The following is a 21,816-nucleotide window of genomic DNA, read 5'->3' on the forward strand; positions in this document are numbered from 1 at the left end:
CAATCCAGACTTTGTAGTGTCGTTTTTCGGAGGCAAGCAAATAAGGTTGCTTCATAATATTGCTAGAACTTCTTTATCACATCTTTGCCTCCATATTTTCTATCATGTAAAAACTATGTACTCTTTGATTTTGGATGATATGAATTAATCTTGCTTTTACTCAAAAAAAGGAAAGAAAAAGAAACTAATCTTATAAACAAAAAAAAATCATTAACTACAAAATGAATTGAATTTTTTTTTTGCAGGAACAAAATGAATTGAATTAACCACATATTTAAAATGCGTTGATTAAGTTATAAATAAATTGTCCCTGTGAGCTTAGCTCAGTTGTATGGACAATGCATAAAACTATGCAAGGTCCGGGGTTCAAACCCCGACCACCACAAAAAAAAAAGTCAGTGTTGTTGTGAAACCCTTATTGAATATTGATTGAAAGAGTGCATAGAAAAGAATACAAGGTTTGTGATTGCATAAAACTAGAACTTCTAAACTATGCATTATTTTTGCTTATCAAAGAAATGTTTTCTAAAAGAAAATATCACTTTAATATTTTTTTAAGCAAGACATCCTTAATCACTTTGTCTAAGTTCTTGTATGAAACACCTCCAGGTCTGGTATCCTCCTCCACCTTCTTCTTGAATTCCATGATCTTTTGCCTCATCTTCTTTCCTTTCTCTCCAACCATCAATTCGTTGACCAACTTCTCCACCTCATCTCTCTTCACATCTTTGTCGATTTCAAGTCCAATCTCCCATTCGTTGCAAATAAATCTACAGTTTGCTGGCTGATCACCAAAGAATGGCCAACACAACATTGGCACTCCAGCGCATATGCTTTCAGTGGTTGAATTCCATCCACAATGAGTCAAGAATCCACCAATTGAAGGGTGGTTCAGTACTTCCTCTTGCGGACACCAACTCGCGATTAGGCCTCTATCTGAAATTTCATTCTCAAACTCAGATGACAAAATAAACGAGCCGCCAATGACAAGATCCGGCCTAATGATCCACAAAAAAGGTTGCTTGCTATTTGCCAAACCCCAAGCAAACTCTAACAGTTGATCAGGAGTCATAACTGTGACGCTGCCAAAATTTACATAGACAACAGATCCTGGTTCTTTTGATTCAAGCCACTCAAGACATTTAGTATCTTCTTTCCAAAGATTGGAATTTAAAGATGCCAGGTGATTTTGTGGACTTTGATTTAAAAAAGAAGAAAGTGGACCAATGGTGTATAGAGAAGGGAATACAGAATAGAGTTCATTCATAACATCACTTTCAAGTTCATTAGAAGTATTCAAAATAATAGCAGAAGCTTTGTGACATTTATCTGTCATTTCACTGACAAATTTTATCAACAAGTTATTAGGATCTTTTATCTTTATTGTTTCAGGAAAATCCTTCAATCTGAAGTTTTTCAAACCTGGAATCCAGTCAACTTTAGTGTCCAAATATCCATCTGTTAGATAAATCTCATCTGCATATCATAGTTGAAAAAGTCAATAGCTTGAAGTCATATACATAAATATATATCAAGGTATAAAATCACATTTGCAATAATGATTGTACTTAATTGTTTCACCATATCATATTATAGTTAATCAAGGTATAAATATCCATCTGTTAGAATTTTTAAAAAAAACCTTGACATTATCAGATACGTGCGCGCACACACAACAAACCTCTCTTAGGAAGAAAAAGGGAACAAAGATGATATACCTTTGAGTGGCAGCACACCATTCTGAAACAATTTAGGAATGTGAGAAGTAGTGAGTGAGCAACATGCACTGACCGGGGAAAAGAGAACGATTGGGAGTGCACTTTCTTCAGCGGCATCCACTGTAAATGGCATGTAACAATCAGAAACTATGCAAGTAACTGGCGGAACAAGACCAGCAGTGGCATCAGCATCAAGTCTTGTAAGAAGTTCACCAAAGGGTTGAAGGAAGCTCGTCATGATTGATTGAAAAAATAAGTGTACGTCTTGAAAAACATCACCACTTTCCATTGTAGTAAAACCATTTGGAATGGTCTCAAAGTTAAAGTCAGTGAAACCATCAAGAGAATTAGGACCTCTTGAATTGAGCAAGCATTTGTGATTGTATTCAGTGTTGACAAAGGTTATGTGAAAGCCTCTAAGGTGAAGTAGTTTTCCTAGTTTCAACAATGCATTGATATGGCCTTGGGATGGACATGGAATCAACACAGCATGTGGCTTTGTGTTTGCAAAATTACTCATAACTGATTTTTTTAATCAAATGTTAAAGTGGGTTAGAAAACTAAGAAAACAAAACTGAGTATGTAATGTTACATATCTATGATCTATTATATAATGTAAAAAATTATAGTCTAATTCATATATATTTTCCCTATAGAGTCATTCAAATTACTGTCTAATTCATATATATTTTTTCTATTATGTTAATAATTTTCAATTATTAAAATAATACCCCTAAAAAAATTATTTAAGGGAAAATATTTATCGGTGGAGATAAAAAAAATTATTTAAGGGAAAACATTCATGGAATATGATACTCAATATTTATGAATTTATCATTAATTTAGTGAAAATCCGATTTTTTCTAATTAAGATAATTAAATATCCATATTTGTTGTTTTATTCTACAAATTAAACAATTGATGGTCCTCGTGAGCATAACTCAGTTGGTATGGACAATGCATAATGCAAGGTCAGGGGTTCAAACCTCGGCCACCACCAAAAAAAAAAAAAACAATAAACAATTGATGGAATATGATACTCAATGGCCACCACCAAAAAAAAAATTGATGGAATATGATACTCAATATTTATGAATTTATCATTATATGAATTTATCATTAATCCAGTGTGAAAATCAGATTTTTCTATCCAGTGTGAAAATCAGATTTTTCTAATTAAGATAAATATCCATATTTGATTTTTTTTTTGATGTTTTTTTTCTCTACAAATTAAACAATTCATGGAATATGATACTCAATCTTTATGAATTTATCATCAATCCAGTGTGAAAATCAGATTTTTCTAATTAAGATAAATATCCATATTTGATGATTTTTCTACAAATTAAACTTTATATTTTTTTGAAAGAGAATTAAACTTTCTTTATAAAATCCTCCACTTAAGTTTATTATTTTATTTCAGTAAAAAAGATAGAAGACCATATTGAGATCCTTCATCTTATCTTATTTTCTTGCTGCTGTATTAGCTGATGATTCAATATTTCAATCCCAAGTATTTTATATTTCGATAGTTTAAAATTTTGTTTACTTCCCTTAAAAAAATTTATTTACTTAGATATTTTTAAAGTAGTCATTTTTTCTGAGTAAAAAGTTAGTCTTTTGATTTACTTTTAAAAATTAGTGTTTTGATTTACTTTATTGCAAAATTCGAAATTCAATTATTTTTGTTCAAAGGAATCTTGAGGCTGACTAGTGTTGCCATGTTAGTAAAATTCTTTGAGGATGCTTCATTAATTAGTTTTTTTTTTTGACTAATCTTTAATTAGCTTTCTTCTATACCTTAAAATATATTATTAATATAATTAATATAATATAATATAATAAATAGATATGTTTTGGGACCTTGAAATGTGTTACTTTCTATTATTTTTTATGTCAATTTCAGTGAGTTAGTTTGACTTAAAAAAGAAGAAGAAGATAGGTATGTGATGTATTCTAATTAAATTATATAACACTTAATATATAAAATAAATATTATTTAACTTTTTGAGTTTTAATCATTAAATCAATAAAAATCAAATATAAATTTTAAATTTTAAGTGAAAAATATAATATTATGAACTCCTTTTCTATAAATTGATCACATTCTTCATCTTTCCTTGTAAGAGGGCATGATTTGATTCATTCAATTAAGGTCCCCATGCTATTTGTATGAACTTCCACCGTTTACCACAAGAGAGCCAAAATTCAACGGTAAGTTATTTAATTATTACTGGTTAATCTTTTAAGTTTTTTCGTACAAGTTCTTGAAGTTATTTAATTGTAACAAGTTAGTTTTAAGTATTTTTTGTACCATTTAAGTCCTTTAAACATCGAATAACTTATGTTTTTAAGATATGTAATCTTTTAAATTGCTATGGTTAAATAACTTAAAAAACCTATTTGATATAGAAAAACTTTAATGACCAACTTGTAATTAACTTAAAGGATCTAAATGATAAGGAAAAACTTAAAATCAACTTGTTACCATTAAATAACTTAAAAAACTTCTGATGTAATTTAGCCTTTTACTTACAACCACTAAAGAGATTTTTTTAACTGAAGTCTCGTTTTAATCCCTCACAAAACACATAACCTAGATTAGTCCTCGAGAAGAAAATAAAAAGAGGCAATTTTAATCTTTTATAAAAATTAACCGAAACATATTAATCCTTATTTTAATATTTTTTTTTTGACATTGTTGAATTGCAACAAGGCTGATGTGACTCTCCACTCTTCATTTGATTGACAATGTGTTTAAAACTAACATAAGAGACATTAATTAGGTCCATTCAACAAAAATAAAAGTTGTCAATTTGATCCCCACAAAATTCTAACATCCTTAAATCAAGAAGAATATTTCAATGAAAGCTTATAATAAAATTTAAAAGCTGCAAATAAAAAATGATTTAGTTGGTAAAAAATTAACTTATGTCTTAAAACGGCGTGAATTAAACTCCCATTACTAGTGTGCGTATAATTCTACGGTTGAGACAAGGCCGGGAGTAATGTTGATGCAGAAGCAGGTGGTGGTGGCGATGTTGGTGCTAATGGGAGAGATTCTTCTTATCACAGATATGGTATTCAACATTCTGCTAGGTTCATTCTCAATGAAAACCAAACTATATATACAATCTGTCTCTTGTACTTTTTGTAATAAAATATTGGATTTTTAACCTTTGTTGATTTGCTGGGAACTATGAAGCACGGATACGGACACGGACACCGGACACGACACAGACACTAACACGCCGACACAGCTAATAATTTGAAAAAATCACATAATTCAGTGTAATTACAAGTGTCGGTGTCGTATCGGTGTCGGACACGACACGTGTCCGACACCGGGACATGCCTAATCCGAGGAGTGTCCGTGCTTCATAGGCTGGGAAAGAATTTTTTTAAAGCGTTATACAATCTGTTTGAGATGTGGGGAAAAAGTGTTGTTAATGTGTGTAAATCTTGTGTTGTTTGTTAATGTATGTAAATATTGGTGGCTGGGGGGAGAGAGGAAAATGCCAGTTTTGATGGATTGTTAGCTTGATATTGGCTAAAAATTACCTGCTAATTATGTAACATTTTTAGTGAATGTTACTAAAGCCATTTAGTGACGTATCCTTTACCTAACATTTTTTCAAATGTTACTAAGTCAAATTTTATTTTCTATTTAGATTTAGTAATATTCTGTAGTGTTGATGTAATGGCAGAATCTGATGATTATTAGACCTGCCAAAAGAAATGAGTATTACTAGCTGGAGCTTTCGTAGTCTTGATAGCTCGAGTGCTGTTTGAAAGTTAAAAGACCTCATTTGTTCGTATAAACCAAATGTTATTCTCTTGTATGAGACCTTGTAGAAGAATTGTGATATGTGTGTGATTATGATTTTTGTTTTGTTGTCGATCTTGAAGGGATGGGAGGAGGTGTTACAGTGTTTAGGCTTGAACTTTTGAGATGCAAAATTGACAGCAACAAGTATTACTAGCGTCATGCGACATATGTTAAGGATTTCCCAAATAGTAAATACTTACTGAAAAAAGTAATTTTTTATAATTTTGAGAAATAAATTGGCTCACTTTTTATAATACATAACTTCTATCTTTGATATACTAATATGTGCCCTAAGAACACGTGTTAGCATTTCCCTTATTACTATATCAAAGTTGTGTGATGTGCAACTCATAGCACGAATGAACAAGTAGCTAACTATTTTGCTAGTCTTCATTTCTTGTTTCATCACTTGTAGTTACTATACCCTAAGATCACTTGATACATCATGTAAGAGACATTAGGTCCATCCAAGAAAATAATATGTAGACAATTTGATCCCCACAAAATTCTAGAATCAAGAATGTTTCAATGAAAGCTTATAATAAAATTATGAAGCTGCCGATGAAGGTTGATTTAATGGGTAAAAAATTAACACATAGTTTACAACGGTGTGAGTTCAACTTCCAATTCCAGTGTGATGATATGTTTGATAGATGATCTTAAAATACATCTGTCACTCTAAACCATGAAGTCTATTATAACCATAAACCAGCCTAGAAACTCAACCCACCCAAAATATTTTTTGACCAAAAAGATAAAATTTAAGAAACTAAATTTGTTTTATATTTCTCCCATAGGTCTAGGACAAGTACAAAATCTTAGGGTTTGTTTTCTTAAGGATGCCATCCAACACTTCTACATTTAAACAAAAATTAGGTAAAACAATTGAACCTATAAAAATTTGCAAAAAAAATCCTTTCATAACACAAAATAAAGGATGCTTGATAAATTCCTTGGAAAATTATATAAAGCTTCCCATGGTGTTATTACCAAAAATAAAAAAGGTTCACATGATGTTAAACCCTTTTGAAACAATGCATAGTAAAAAATACAAGGTCTGTGATTGCTTGCAATTTAGATACAATTAAAATTTCTAAATTATGCATTGTTTGTGCTTGCTTGCAAAAGAAATAAATCCAATAAGAAAAGATCACATTAATCTAATTTTGTTTAAGCAAGACCTCCTTAATCACTTTGTCCAAGTTCATGTATGAACAACCACCAGGTCTTGTGTTCTCCTCTGCCTTCTTCTTCAACTCCATGGCCTTTTGCCTCATCTTCTTTCCTTTCTCTCCCACCAACAATTCATTGATTAACCTTTCCACCTCTTCTCTCTTCACATTGGTATCGATTTCTAGTCCAATCTCCCATTCATTGCAAATAATTCTACGGTTAGGTGGCTGATCGGCAAAGAATGGCCAACACAACATTGGCACTCCAGCACATACACTTTCAATGGTTGAGTTCCATCCGCAATGAGTCAAGAATCCGCCAATTGAAGGGTGGTTCAACACTTTCTCTTGTGGACACCAACTTGCTATTAGGCCTCTATTTGAAATTTCTTTCAAATACTCAGATGACAACACCACTGAGCCACCAATGACAAGATTAGGTCTAATAATCCACAAAAAGTTTTTCTTGCTATTGGCAAAACCCCAAGCAAACTCTATGAGTTTCTCTTGAGACATAATTGTGATACTACCAAAATTTACATAAACAACAGATTTTGGTTCTTTTGATTCAAGCCATTCAAGACATTTAGTATCTTCTTTCCAAAGATTAGAGTCTAAAGTTTCCAAGTGATTTTGTGGACTTTGATTTAAAAAAGAAGCCAATGGACCAATGGTGTATAGAGAAGGGAATATAGAATAGAGAGTATTCATAACATCACTCTCAAGTTCATTAGAAGTATTGATAACAAAAGCAGATGTTCTTTGACATTTATCTGTCACTTCATTTGTATATTTTAACATCAAGTGATTAGGATCTTTTACCTTAATTAAATCAGGAAGGTCCTTAAATCTAAAGTTTTTCAAACCTGGAATCCAGTCAACTTTAGTGTCCAAGTAACCATCTGTTAGATAATTCTCATCTGCATATCACAATTGCAAAAATCAATAGCTTGATGTTTATATATGTAAAAGATATATCAAGGTTTAAAATCACATTTGCAATAATGATTGTGGTTAATAGTTTCATCATATAATCGCGACCAAATGTGGTTGATGCAACCTCAAACTAAATGCAATTACAAAGACATTACAATGTCTATCTTCGGAATATTGCGTTCATATATAGACATTTTTTTTTTTTTTATAAAACCTTGATATTAAAACATACGTTAAAACACATCTCTTAGGAAAAAAAACATAAATGATATACCTTTGAGTGGTAGCACACCATTTTGAAATAGTTTAGGAATGTGAGAAGTAGAGAAAAAATAACATGCACTACATGGGGAGAAGAGAACAATTGGGAGTGCACGTTCTTCGGCAGCATCTACAGTAAATGGCATGTAACAATCAGAAACTATGCAAGTAACTGGAGGGATATGACCAGCAGTGGCAGAGTCATGAAGTTTATCAAGAAATTCATCAAAGAAGTGGTGAAAGTTCGTCATGATTGATTGAGTAAGAGAGAATAAGTCTTGACTTGCATCATCATCATCACCTTCCATTGGAGTTAAACCATCTGGAATGCTTTCAAAGGTAAAATCAGTGAAACCATCAAAGGCTTTTGGACCCCTTGATTTGAGCAAACGTTTGTGATTGTATTCGGTGTTGACAAAGGTTATGTGAAAGCCTCTAAGGTGAAGAAGTTTTCCAAGTTTCAACAATGCATTGATATGACCTTGAGCTGGAAATGGAGTCAACACTGCATGTGGCTTTTTTTCTGCAAAGTTACTCATCTTTGATATTTTTCTTATGCAAATTACATAGTATAATAACAAATATGTAGTGATACAATAATATCAATATTAAACAGCAATTAATTGAGATAAATATTTGGAAACAGATGTGATGAATTTGAAACCGATGCTTGAGATAAATATTTTGCAAGTTACTCAAGTGATTTGTTAATGAATTTGTAATGTCAGTTTTCCTTGAATGGTAAATACAAAGGTGTTGCTGTTTATTCCAAGGCTTGACTGGAATTAATGTCTAACAATCGGTGAGGCCTAGATTACCCTCTCTTGTTTAGGGGGTATTTACCCTTTCAAGATATCAACCAATCAAAATGTAATATACAAATGTAACATTAAATATCAAACAAGAGCTGTGCTATATGGTACGACTCCCTTTCCAACGAAATTGCACGACACGCTGCTACATACAATTTGCTCAATGAATAGCCTTGAATATTGATGCTAGTTTATATGTATTAATAGTAAAACAATAAAGTAAATACTAAAAACAAAAAATAAGCATCAATATTCTTTGTTGCTATGGTCACTATGATCATCAATACCACTACACTCCAAAGCAGTATTTTCTTCGGTGGGATAAAGTATAAACCATGAGAGTTTATTTAAATATTAATTAATAGGATAGGATTGATCTACAGTACATAACACTATCACAACTCACAAGATATAATTTGTGATTTCTCATCAAATAAAAGAGAGAATAACCTTGTCGTGCAACATGCACGAAAACTGTTGTCGTGCTCTATATCATTTTCCATCAAATAAATGAGTCAATTTTTCTATAAAAAAAATCAATTTTAATAAGGTAACTTTTAATTTTTATTTAATTATATTTAGGTATACAATCTTAATTAATTTACACTATAGGGCTTTTAACAATTAAAATTTCACATCAAATTCAACCCATAAATATTTATTTTTTAGGATGCAAAATTAATAAGTTTTTGGAATACTTTTAAAACATTATTTGTTTTTTAATTAAAAACAATATATAAAAAAATTATTAAAAAAACAATATATTTCTTAAAAAAAAAAGTCAAAATCATGATAATTACGGACAACCATTTTTTCAATTCCACACAACAAATTTAAATATCTACTTTTACTACTAATACTATAATAAGAAAAAATTAGAAAATCTTACTCGAGTAAAATTTCATAATTATCCTCACAATCTTCTTAATTTTATGGGTTTCATCGTCATTTTACAAAATAAAATACAAATTTATTCATTTTGAAAAAATTATTATATATATTTTTGTTTATCTTTCTAGCCTAATTCTCTATGTATCTTCATTTTTCAAATTTATCACTTCCAAACCTAACTAATTCTCTATATCGTCATTTTGTTCTCATCTATTTTAATCTCTTAATCTTAATAATTTGCATATTTAAAAAATTAATAGAAACGATACAATAATGTTAAATTTTTTTAAATAATCATTAGTTTTCAAAATTTAAGCATATAAACTTTCTCATATCAGTATACATAAAATTTGAATTTGGAGATATAAGCACATAAAGTCTACAATGAGTGCGGTGTAAATATTTAACGGTATTTTGGAGAAACAATACAGTTATGTTGATATTTTAAAAATAGTCACGAATTTTCTAAATTTTATCATATTGACTATTACATATTGTTAAAAAAAAATCTTCTGCATATATAAGTATATAAAATCTTCAACGAGTGCGGTGCAAATATTTATCGGTGTTTTAAATATAAAACAAAAAGTTATTTAATAGAAACATTACATCGATGTTGATATTTTGAAAATAGTCACGAGTTTTAAAATTTTTATCTTATCCATTTTCTCATATATGTACATAAAAATTTATTTATGCATATATAAACACATAAAATCTGCAACGGGAGCGGTGCAAATATTGAACGGTGTTTTGCATATAAAATAAAAATTTATTCATTAGAAACACTATATTAATGTTTATATTTTGACAATATTAATGAGTTTCTATGATTTTATCATATCAACTTTCTCATATATTAACATAAAAAATTATTTCTGCAGATAAATCACATAAAATCTACAACGGGTACAGTGAAAACATTGAACAGTGTTTTGCATATAAAATAAAAAGTTGTTTAATAGAAACACAACATTGATGTTGATATTTTGAAAATAATCATGAGTTTTAAAAATTTTATTTTATTGACTTTCTTATATGTGTGTATTAAAATTTGTTTTCGTGTACATAAGAAAATAAAATCCAACAACATACGCGATTCAAATATTTAACATTTTTTTATATATAATATATGAAAAAAAAACATTTGATAGTACTAACAATGTAATTTTTTTATATGATTGCCACAATGTTACGTGACCCGTGCGTAACCGCACGGGTTTATTACTAGTTAAAAAATAAAATAAAGCATGGCAGTTTTTTTTTTCAAAGGAGAAAACGTGACAGTTGATGTAAACAGTTGATGTAACATCCCAGACTGATGTAACATCCCAGACTGCTTTTAGGATTGCCGACTAACCCCACAAACCAACCAACACGAGTCTTTTCAGCGTGTTTTGTCCTCACTCGCACGCTTACCGGGAAACTTCACGGTAGGTCACCCATCCCAAAATTGCTCCAAGTCAAGCACGCTTAACTGTGGAGTTCTTATGGAATGAGCTACCGAAAAGAAGATGCATCATGTTGATATGGGTAGTACCTAACAATTCTTATAAGCCTTCCTTCAACCATGTAGTCCCATACCTACACGGCCTCCGGATCCCTCTCATTTCAATGTGATTCGGTTCCTCTTATTAACGTGGGGTCATCCTTACGGATAGTGCCCGTTCCAACTGGCGGGAACCTTTCGTATCCAACTGGCGGGATATCGAAAGTCACGTCGTGGGTGTTACATGCCCACCAGCTTCCGCCTGGTTCGTCCCCAAACCACACCGTACTGGGAGAGGTCCGCTCTGATACCATTTTGTAACATCCCAGACTGCTTTTAGGATTGCCGACTAACCCCACAAACCAACACGAGTCTTTTCAGCGTGTTTTGTCCTCACTCGCACGCTTATCGGGAAACTTCCCGGTAGGTCACCCATCCCAAAATTGCTCCAAGTCAAGCACGCTTAACTGTGGAGTTCTTATGGAATGAGCTACTGAAAAGAAGATGCATCTTGTTGATATGGGTAGTACCTAACAATTCTTATAAGCCTTCCTTCCACTGTAACACCCCGTTTTTCCCAACATAAAAATTTCATTTAAATCAGAGTATTCTAAATCATAACGGAATGTCACATACTTCTTAAAAATCATAAAATGGATAATACGAATTATCTCTCAATATTTAACATCAAAAATCTAAAATCATGCAGCGGAAATAGTTCAACATACTAAAAGTCTTGGCACGCAGGCCTCATCCGAAATCTCATAATTTTAGTTCGACATTTATTCATAAAAAGTTCATAAAGACACGTAAGGAACATAAGTAAAAGCAAGCCCCCATCCCGTTACGTATCAGAGCACCTAGACAAAATGTGAGGAGTCCACTCACGTACGCCTCTAGTCTTTATTACCTGCAAGTTACCCATACGAAGGGCAACATTTTCAAGCAGAAGGGGGTAAGATTTCACAGTTAATAAATTAAGCATATAATTCATTAAAATGCATTTAACAACATAAAACATTATTAGCATATCAAACATTTATCACTTAGCATATTGTCAACTTAACCATCATCAAATGTCATCATCATTAAATATCATGTTCAACTTAACACTTGACTCGACAACACGACTCAACTTGACAATGCAACTCTTATCAACTTAACAACTTAACAACTTAAACCATCGTGAAACTTCTTGATATGCAAATGCATGTGGTACTAATCAACAACATAAATGAGCGTAATTAGGCTCTTCAACGTGTGAGCATAAAGCTGCCGGGCTTAAAGCCCCCAACGTAGTTTGAGCACAAAGGCTGCCGGGCCTAAAGCCCCCAACTTTAATGAGTACAAGGCTGTCGGGCCTAAAGCCCCCAACTTTAATGAGTATGCAATGGACTCGATCTTCCTACAACTTAGACAACAACGTGAATATTTTATACAATTCCATTAAAATGAAGAACTTCTTAAATCATGACAACTTAGACCGACTCATGCAACTTCAAGACATTAACAGTCAACAACAGAAAACAGTAGCAAGATACAGCATATAATAATACTTGAATGCATCAACATCATTTAAGGAATGGATTACATCAACATAATTATCATAAAACATCATAATATCACTCATGCATCCTTACTAATAATCTCAGTCATCTAAACAGGCTTCTGGACATTCTGGAAATGTCCTAACAACTCTCATTCTCACTTCTAAGTCAACTCATAACTACACGTGCGAAAGAATTGCATGGAACAACAATTTTGGACAACTAACAGGGTTACTCGTAACGGCGAGTACATAGCTCGCAATGGCGAGTGAAGGGGTAACTCGCAGTGGCGAGTTGATTTACTCGTAATGGCGAGTTCACTGGGTTAGCTCGCAGTTGCGAGCGAAAACAGTTCAGGCTCGGGCAGAAACCTAAAAACTTCAACTTTTCATCTCTCTTCATGATTCTAACACCAAAACAGCATCTAATTAACACCCTAATGTATATCTAAGGTCTGTACACTAATTTTGCATCAATCTAACATCTTTTCATGGTTTAATCATCAAATCGGTCTTTTAACCCTAATCCCAATTCTCACCAAAACTCAACCTAAACATGTTAAATTCATTCTACAGAATTATACTCTTAATAATATTGAAAGTTGGTCTCACCCTTACCTGGTAATAGATGAAAATCGACAGCCTCCTCTTGTTCTTCTCTCTTTCTGACTTTTTCTCCCTTTTCTCCAAAAACGTACGTTCTGCGTAAAAAACTTTTCTCAACCTAACTCCTTCTATTTATAACCTCACTTCTAATTTCTCTTTACACCTCTAAAAATACTCTTTTCACATCACAGCCCAATCTAATATTTTTTTTTTATTTTCTTTTCATATCTTATCTTATTTAGCAATGAAATAAGTCACTCAACATAATAATTCACAACATCATATACCTCACATCAATCTAGCAAATCACATAATTCATCTATAAATCATATAATCATATATACATATATATATATATATATATTATACTTCATTAAATTAATTAAATAATTAAGACGGGTGTTACAACTCTCCCCTACTTATAGAATTTTCGTCCTCGAAAATTTACCTCAAGCAAACAACTCTGGATAAGACTCCATCATCTTACTCTCTAGCTCCCACGTCAAGCTGTCACCAGTTACTCCACTCCAAACAACTCTTACTAGAGGTATCTCCTTGCCTCTCAACGTTTTCACCTTGCGATCATCAATCCTCAAAGGTAAGGTCTCCACCGTAAGGTTGTCTCTAACTTGCACATCATCCCTCTGAATCACATGGGACGGGTCCGGAACATACTTTCTCAGCCGCGACACATGAAACACATCATGTAAATTTGATAAATGCGGTGGTAAACCCACTCGGTATGCCACCTTCCCGACTCTTACTGATATCTGATACGGACCAATAAACTTCAGAGTCAACTTCTTTGACTTCAATGCACGACCAACAGCGATCGTTGGGGTAACCCTCAAGAACACATGGTCTCCCTCTTGAAACTCAAGGCCTTCCCTACGCTTATCATGGTAACTCTTTTGTCGATTCTGTGATGCTTTCATCTTTTCTTGAATCATTTTCACCTTCTCAGTAGTCAGTTGAACAATTTCTGGTCCTAAAACCACACTTTCACCTGTTTCAAACCAACACAACGGAGTCCTACACCTCCGACCATACAATGCCTCGAAAGGTGCCATTCCAATACTTGAATGATAACTGTTATTATAAGTGAACTCTATCAACGGGAGATGACTATCCCAAGTTCCACCTTGCTCAAGTACACATACTCTCAACAAATCTTCGAGTGACTGAATTGTTCTTTCCGACTGACCATCTGTTTGGGGATGATAAGCCGAACTCAATCTCAACTTAGAGCCTAAAGCCTCTTGTAAACTCTTCCTTAATCTAGAAGTAAATCTTGGATCTCTATCTGACACAATGCTTGAAGGAACACCATGCAGCTTCACAATGTCTCGAACATAAATTTCTGCCAACTGAGCTACAGGAAAACTAATATTGATCGGAATGAAGTGTGCCGACTTTGTCAATCTATCAACAATCACCCAAATGGCGTCATTCCCTTTAGGAGTATTCGGAAAACTCGTCACAAAAAATCCATGGATATACTATCCCATTTCCATTCTGGTACATCTAAAGGTGTCATCAATCCAGCAGGTTTTTGATGTTCTACCTTTGACTTCTGACAAATCAAACAAGAGTACACAAATTTTGCTACATCGCGTTTCAATCCAGACCACCAAAACAACTTCTTTAAGTCATGATACATCTTTGTAGCTCCCGGATGGATACTTAAACTACTCCTATGACTCTCTTCAAGAATCATCTTCTTTATCTCATCATTATCTGGAATACATATCCTACCTCGAAACCTCAACACACCTTGATCATCTACCTTAGAATCACTATCTTCAGTTTGATCACTAGCAACCAACAAGTCTACAAACTTAACATCAACCTTCTGCGCCTCCCTAATACTATTCAGGAAATCATTATCAATTTTCAGCATTCCTAGCTTAACACTCCGAGACGACATTTCACAAACTAAGCTCAAATCTCTAAACTGTTCAAGCAATTCAAACTCTATAACCATCATAGCGGACATATGCAAAGTCTTCCTACTTAAGGCATCTGCAACAACATTAGCTTTACCCGAATGATAATTCAAGCCAAAGTCATAATCTTTCAACAATTCGAGCCACCTTCGCTGTATCATATTCAATTCTTTTTGATCAGACAAATACTTCAGGCTCTTGTGATCACTAAGCACCTCAAATCCCGAACCATACAAGTAATGTCTCCAAATCTTAAGCACAAATACAACTGCAGCTAATTCAAGATTATGAGTAGGAAAATTTCGTTCATGAATTCTCAATTGTCTTGACGCATAAGCAACCACTTTATCATCTTGCATAAGTACACCGCCCTAGCCCAACTTGGACGCATCACAATACACCACAAAAGATTCATTAGATTTCGGCAAAATCAAAACTGGAGCCGTCGTCAACCGCTTCTTCAATTAATTAAAACTGTTCTCACAATGAACATCCCACACAAAGGTTTTACCTTTACACGTCAACTGTGTTAACGGAAGTGCTAACTTAGAAAATCCTTCTATGAATCTTCGGTAGTAACCTGCTAGACCCAAAAAGCTTCTAATCTCTGTAACTGACTTAGGAGTCTTCCATTGTGATACTGCTTCAACTTTAGACGGGTCGACTGCAATACCACTACCAGAGATAACATGGCCAAGAAAACTTACTTCCTTCAACCAGAATTCACACTTAGACAATTTAGCATACAGCTTCTTCTCTTTCAGCACTTGCAAGACAATCTTCAAATGCTCAGCATGTTCTTCTTCCGTCTTAGAATAAATCAAAATATCATTGATGAATACAACCACGAAGCGGTCCAAAAATGCATGAAAAATGCGATTCATATACTCCATAAACACACCAGGCGCATTACTAACACCAAAAGGCATCACCTTATATTCATAATGTCCATATCGCGTCCTGAAAGCCATCTCCTGCATATCTTCATCTTTTACTTTAATCTGGTGATAGCCCGACTTCAAGTCAATCTTGCTGAACACGCGTGCACCCACTAACTGATCCATCAAGTCATCGATTCTTGGAAGTGGATATCTATTCTTTATAGTTACTTTGTTCAACTGTCGATAGTCAATACATAATCTCATACTACCATCATTCTTCTTAACCAACAGTACCGGCGCTCCCCAAGGTGAAACACTCGGTCTTATAAACTTCTTATCAAGTAAATCTTCCAACTGTTTCTTCAACTCAGCCAACTCAGAAGCTGACATACAGTAACGTGTCATAGACACAGGCTTCGTTCCCGGAACAAGATCAATAGAAAAATTCAACCTCTCTCTCCGGTGGTACATCAAGAATTTCATCAAGAAAAACTTCAGGAGAATCACACACTACTTGTAACTTATCAATCACTGCTTGATTCTCCAAGGATAAGGATGCCATCAAAGAAAACATTAAAATTCCATCACATTCTAACTGTTTCAGCTGCTTAGTAGCCAAAAACTCTGTTCCACTTTCTTCTTCAGCAAAAGAGCAATACACCGACTTACTGAAACAATTAATGTGAACATGGTTGTACTCCAACCAGTTCATACTAAGGGTTAAACAACAAACAGGACAACTCAATGACAGTATCTCAACCGTCAACGACACTACTCGACTCATCTATTTGGCCGGACGGATCGACCTGCTCTGATACCAATTGTAACACCCCGTTTTTCCCAACATAAAAATTTCATTTAAATCAGAGTATTCTAAATCATAACGGAATGTCACATACTTCTTAAAAATCATAAAATGGATAATACGAATTATCTCTCAATATTTATCATCAAAAATCTAAAATCATGCAGCGGAAATAGTTCAACTTACTAAAAGTCTTGGCACGCAGGCCACATCCGAAATCTCATAATTTTAGTTTGACATTTATTCATAAAAAGTTCATAAAGACATGTAAGGAACAGAAGTAAAAGCAAGCCCCCATCCCGTTACGTATCAGAGCACCTAGACAAAATGTGAGGAGTCCTCTCATGTATGCCTCTAGTCTTTATTACCTGCAAGTTACCCATACGAAGGGCAACATTTTCAAGCAGAAGGGGGTAAGATTTCACAGTCAATAAATTAAGCATATAATTCATTAAAATGCATTTAACAACATAAAACATTATTAACATATCAAACATTTATCACTTAGCATATTGTCATTTCATAATCAAATACCATCCTCAAATGTCATCATCATTAAATATCATGTTCAACTTAACACTTGACTCGACAACACGACTCAACTTGACAATGCAACTCTTATCAACTTAACAACTTAAACCATCGTGAAACTTCTTGATATGCAAATGCATGTGGTACCAATCAACAACATAAATGAGCGTAATTAGGCTCTTAAACGTGTGAGCATAAAGCTGTCGGGCTTAAAGCCCCCAACGTAGTTTGAGCACAAAGGCTGCCGGGCCTAAAGCCCCCAACTTTAATGAGCACAAGGCTGCCGGGCCTAAAGCCCCCAACTTTAATGAGTATGCAATGGACTCGATCTTCCTACAACTTAAACAACAACGTGAATATCTTATACAATTCCATTAAAATGGACAACTTCTTAAATCATGACAACTTAGACCGACTCATGCAACTTCAAGACATTAACAGTCAACAACAGAAAACAGTAGCAAGATACAGCATATAATAATACTTGAATGCATCAACATCGTTTAAGGAATGGATTACAGCAACATAATTATCATAAAACATCATAATATCACTCATGCAACCCTACTAATAATCCCAGTCATCTAAACAGGCTTCTGGACATTCTGGAAATGTCCTAACAACTCTCATTCTTACTTCTAAGTCAACTCATAACTACACGTGCGAAAGAATCGCATGGAACAACAATTTTGGGCAACTAACAGGGTTACTCGCAACGGCGACTACATAGCTCGCAATGACGAGTGAAGGGGTAGCTCGCAGTGGCGAGTTGATTTACTCGCAATGGCGAGTTCACTGGGTTAGCTCGCAGTTGCGAGTGCTCTAGCTCGCAGTTGCGAGCGATAACAGTTCAGGCTCGGGCAGAAACCTAAAAACTTCAACTTTTCATCTCTCTTCATGATTCTAACACCAAAACAGCATCTAATTAACACCCTAATGTATATCTACGGCCTGTACACTAATTTTGCATCAATCTAACATCTTTTCATGGTTTAATCATCAAATCGGTCTTTTAACCCTAATCCCAATTCTCACCAAAACTCAACCTAAACATGTTAAATTCATTCTACAGAATTATACCCTTAATAATATTGAAAGTTGGTCTCACCCTTACCTGGTAATAGATAAAAATCGACAGCCTCCTCTTGTTCTTCTCTCTTTCTGACTTTTTCTCCCTTTTCTCCAAAAACGTACGTTCTGCCTAAAAAACTTTTCTCAACCTAACTCCTTCTATTTATAACCTCACTTCTAATTTCTCTTTACACCTCTAAAAATACTCTTTTCACATCACAACCCAAATTCTAATATTTTTTTTATTTTCTTTTCATATCTTATCTTATTTAGTAATGAAATAAGTCACTCAACATAATAATTCACAACATCATATACCTCACATCAATCTTGCAAATCACATAATTCATCTATAAATCATATAATCATATATACATATAAATATATATATTAAACTTCGTTAAATTAATTAAATAATTAAGACGGGCGTTAAACTCTTCCCTACTTATAGAATTTTCGTCCTCGAAAATTTACCTCAAGCAAACAACTCTGGATAAGACTCTATCATCTTACTCTCTAGCTCCCACGTCAAGCTTTCACCAGTTACTCCACTCCAAATAACTCTCACTAGAAGTATCTCCTTGCCTCTCAACGTTTTCACCTTGCGATCATCAATCCTCAAAGGTAAGGTCTCCACCGTATGGTTGTCTCTAACTTGCACATCATCCCTCTGAATCACATGGGACGGGTCTGGAACATACTTCCTCAGCCGCGACACATGAAACACATCATGCAAATTTGATAAATGCGGGGGTAAACCCACTCGGTACGCCACCGTCCCGACTCTTTTCGATATCTGATACGGACCAATAAACTTCGGAGACAACTTCTTTGACTTCAATGCACGACCAACAGCGGTCGTTGGGGTAACCCTCAAGAACACATGGTCTCCCTCTTGAAACTTAAGGCCTTCCATACGCTTATCATGGTAACTCTTTTGTCGATTCTGTGACGCTTTCATCTTTTCTTGAATCATTTTCACCTTCTCAGTAGTCTGTTGAACAATTTCTGGTTCTAAAACCACACTTTCACCTGTTTCAAACCAACACAACGGAGTCCTACACCTCCGACCATACAATGCCTCGAAAGGTGTCGTTCCAATACTTGAATGATAACTGTTATTGTAAGTGAACTCTATCAACGGGAGATGACTATCCCAAGTTCCACCTTGCTCAAGTACACATACTCTCAACAAATCTTCGAGTGACTGAATTGTTCTTTCCGACTGACCATCTGTTTGGAGATGATAAGCCGAACTCAATCTCAACTTAGAGCCTAAAGCCTCTTGTAAACTCTTCCAAAATCTAGAAGTAAATCTTGGATCTCTATCTGACACAATACTTGAAGGAACACCATGCAGATTCACAATGTCTCGAACATAAATTTCTGCCAACTGAGTTACAGGAAAACTAATATTGATCAGAATGAAGTGTGCCGACTTTGTCAATCTATCAACAATCACCCAAATGACGTCATTCCCTTTAGGAGTATTCGGAAAACTCGTCACAAAATCCATGGATATACTATCCCATTTCCATTCTGGTACATCTAACGGTGTCATCAATCCAGCAGGTTTCTGATGTTCTACCTTTGACTTCTGACAAATCAAACAAGAGTACACAAATTGTGCTACATCACGATTCAATCCAGACCACCAAAACAACTTCTTTAAGTCATGATACATCTTTGTAGCTCCCGGATGATAAGGCATCTGCAACAACATTAGCTTTACCCGGATGATAATTCAAGCCAAAGTCATAATCTTTCAACAATTCGAGCCACCTTCGCTGTCTCATATTCAATTCTTTTTGATCAGACAAATACTTCAGGCTCTTGTGATAACTAAGCACCTCAAATCCCGAACCATACAAGTAATGTCTCCAAATCTTAAGCACAAATACAACTGCAGCTAATTCAAGATTATGAGTAGGATAATTTCGTTCATGAATTCTCAACTGTCTTGACGCATAAGCAACCACTTTATCATCTTGCATAAGTACACCGCCCTAGCCCAACTTGGAGCATCACAAGCACTTTCAAGACAATCTTCAAATGCTCAGCATGTTCTTCTTCCATCTTAGAATAAATCAAAATATCATCGATGAATACAACCACGAAGCGGTCCAAAAATGCATGAAAAATGCGATTCATATACTCCATAAACACACCAGGCGCATTACTAACACCAAAAGGCATCACCTTATATTCATAATGTCCATATCGCGTCCTGAAAGCCGTATCCTGCATATCTTCATCTTTTACTTTAATCTGGTGATAACCCGACCTCAAGTCAATCTTGCTGAACACGCGTGCACCCACTAACTGATCCATCAAGTCATCGATTCTTGGAAGTGGATATCTATTCTTTATAGTTACTTTGTTCAACTGTCGATAGTCAATACATAATCTCATACTACCATCCTTCTTCTTAACCAACAGTACCGGCGCTCCCCAAGGTGAAACACTCGGTCTTATAAACTTCTTATCAAGTAAATCTTCCAACTGTTTCTTCAACTCAGCCAACTCAGAAGCTGACATACGGTAACGTGTCATAGACACAGGCTTCGTTCCCGGAACAAGATCAATAGAAAAATTCAACCTCTCTCTCCGGTGGTACATCAAGAATTTCATCAGGAAAAACTTCAGGAGAATCACACACTACTTGTAACTTATCAATCACTGCTTGATTCTCCAAGGATAATGATGCCATCAAAGAAAACATTAAAATTCCATCACGTTCTAACTGCTTCAGCTGCTTAGTAGCCGAAAACTCTGCTCCACTTTCTTCTTTAGCAAAAGAGTAATACACCAACTTACTGAAACAATTAATGTGAACATGGTTGTACTCCAACCAGTTCATACTAAGGGTTAAACAACAAACAACAAAAAGGACAACTCAATGACGGTATCTCAACCGTCAACGACACTACTCGACTCATCTATTTGGCCGGACGGACCGACGTGCTCTGATACCAATTGTAACACCCCGTTTTTCCCAACATAAAAATTTCATTTAAATCAGAGTATTCTAAATCATAACGGAATGTCACATACTTCTTAAAAATCATAAAATGGATAATACGAATTATCTCTCAATATTTAACATCAAAAACCTAAACATGTTAAATTCATTCTACAGAATTATACCCTTAATAATATTGAAAGTTGGTCTCACCCTTACCTGGTAATAGATGAAAATCGACAGCCTCCTCTTGTTCTTCTCTCTTTCTGACTTTTTCTCCCTTTTCTCCAAAAACGTATGTTCTGCCTAAAAAACTTTTCTCAACCTAACTCCTTCTATTTATAACCTCACTTCAGATTT

At 34.3% G+C, this 21,816-nt stretch overlaps 2 protein-coding genes across 2 annotated transcripts; both read right to left on the reverse strand.

The window, feature by feature from the left end:
- Positions 1-419: 419 nt before the first annotated feature.
- Positions 420-2,259, reverse strand: LOC146912586 (7-deoxyloganetin glucosyltransferase-like). Its single transcript, XM_085717908.1, has 2 exons — positions 1,719-2,259; positions 420-1,476 (listed from the first exon to the last, which is right to left on the reverse strand). The coding sequence occupies exons 1-2, from the start codon at positions 2,236-2,238 to the stop codon at positions 539-541; spliced, it is 1,458 nt and encodes a 485-aa protein (XP_085574034.1). The 5' UTR covers positions 2,239-2,259; the 3' UTR covers positions 420-538.
- Positions 2,260-6,561: 4,302 nt separating this feature from the next.
- On the reverse strand, positions 6,562-8,461 carry LOC146912587 (7-deoxyloganetin glucosyltransferase-like). Its single transcript, XM_085722152.1, has 2 exons — positions 7,930-8,461; positions 6,562-7,639 (listed from the first exon to the last, which is right to left on the reverse strand). Exons 1-2 carry the CDS (start codon positions 8,453-8,455, stop codon positions 6,708-6,710), a joined length of 1,458 nt encoding a protein of 485 aa, XP_085578278.1. The 5' UTR covers positions 8,456-8,461; the 3' UTR covers positions 6,562-6,707.
- Positions 8,462-21,816: the final 13,355 nt, after the last annotated feature.

The sequence above is a fragment of the Medicago sativa genome, chromosome 6 (assembly GCF_051527215.1).
Source record: "Medicago sativa cultivar Bolivia chromosome 6, Bolivia_mono, whole genome shotgun sequence".
Lineage (NCBI taxonomy): Eukaryota > Viridiplantae > Streptophyta > Magnoliopsida > Fabales > Fabaceae > Medicago > Medicago sativa.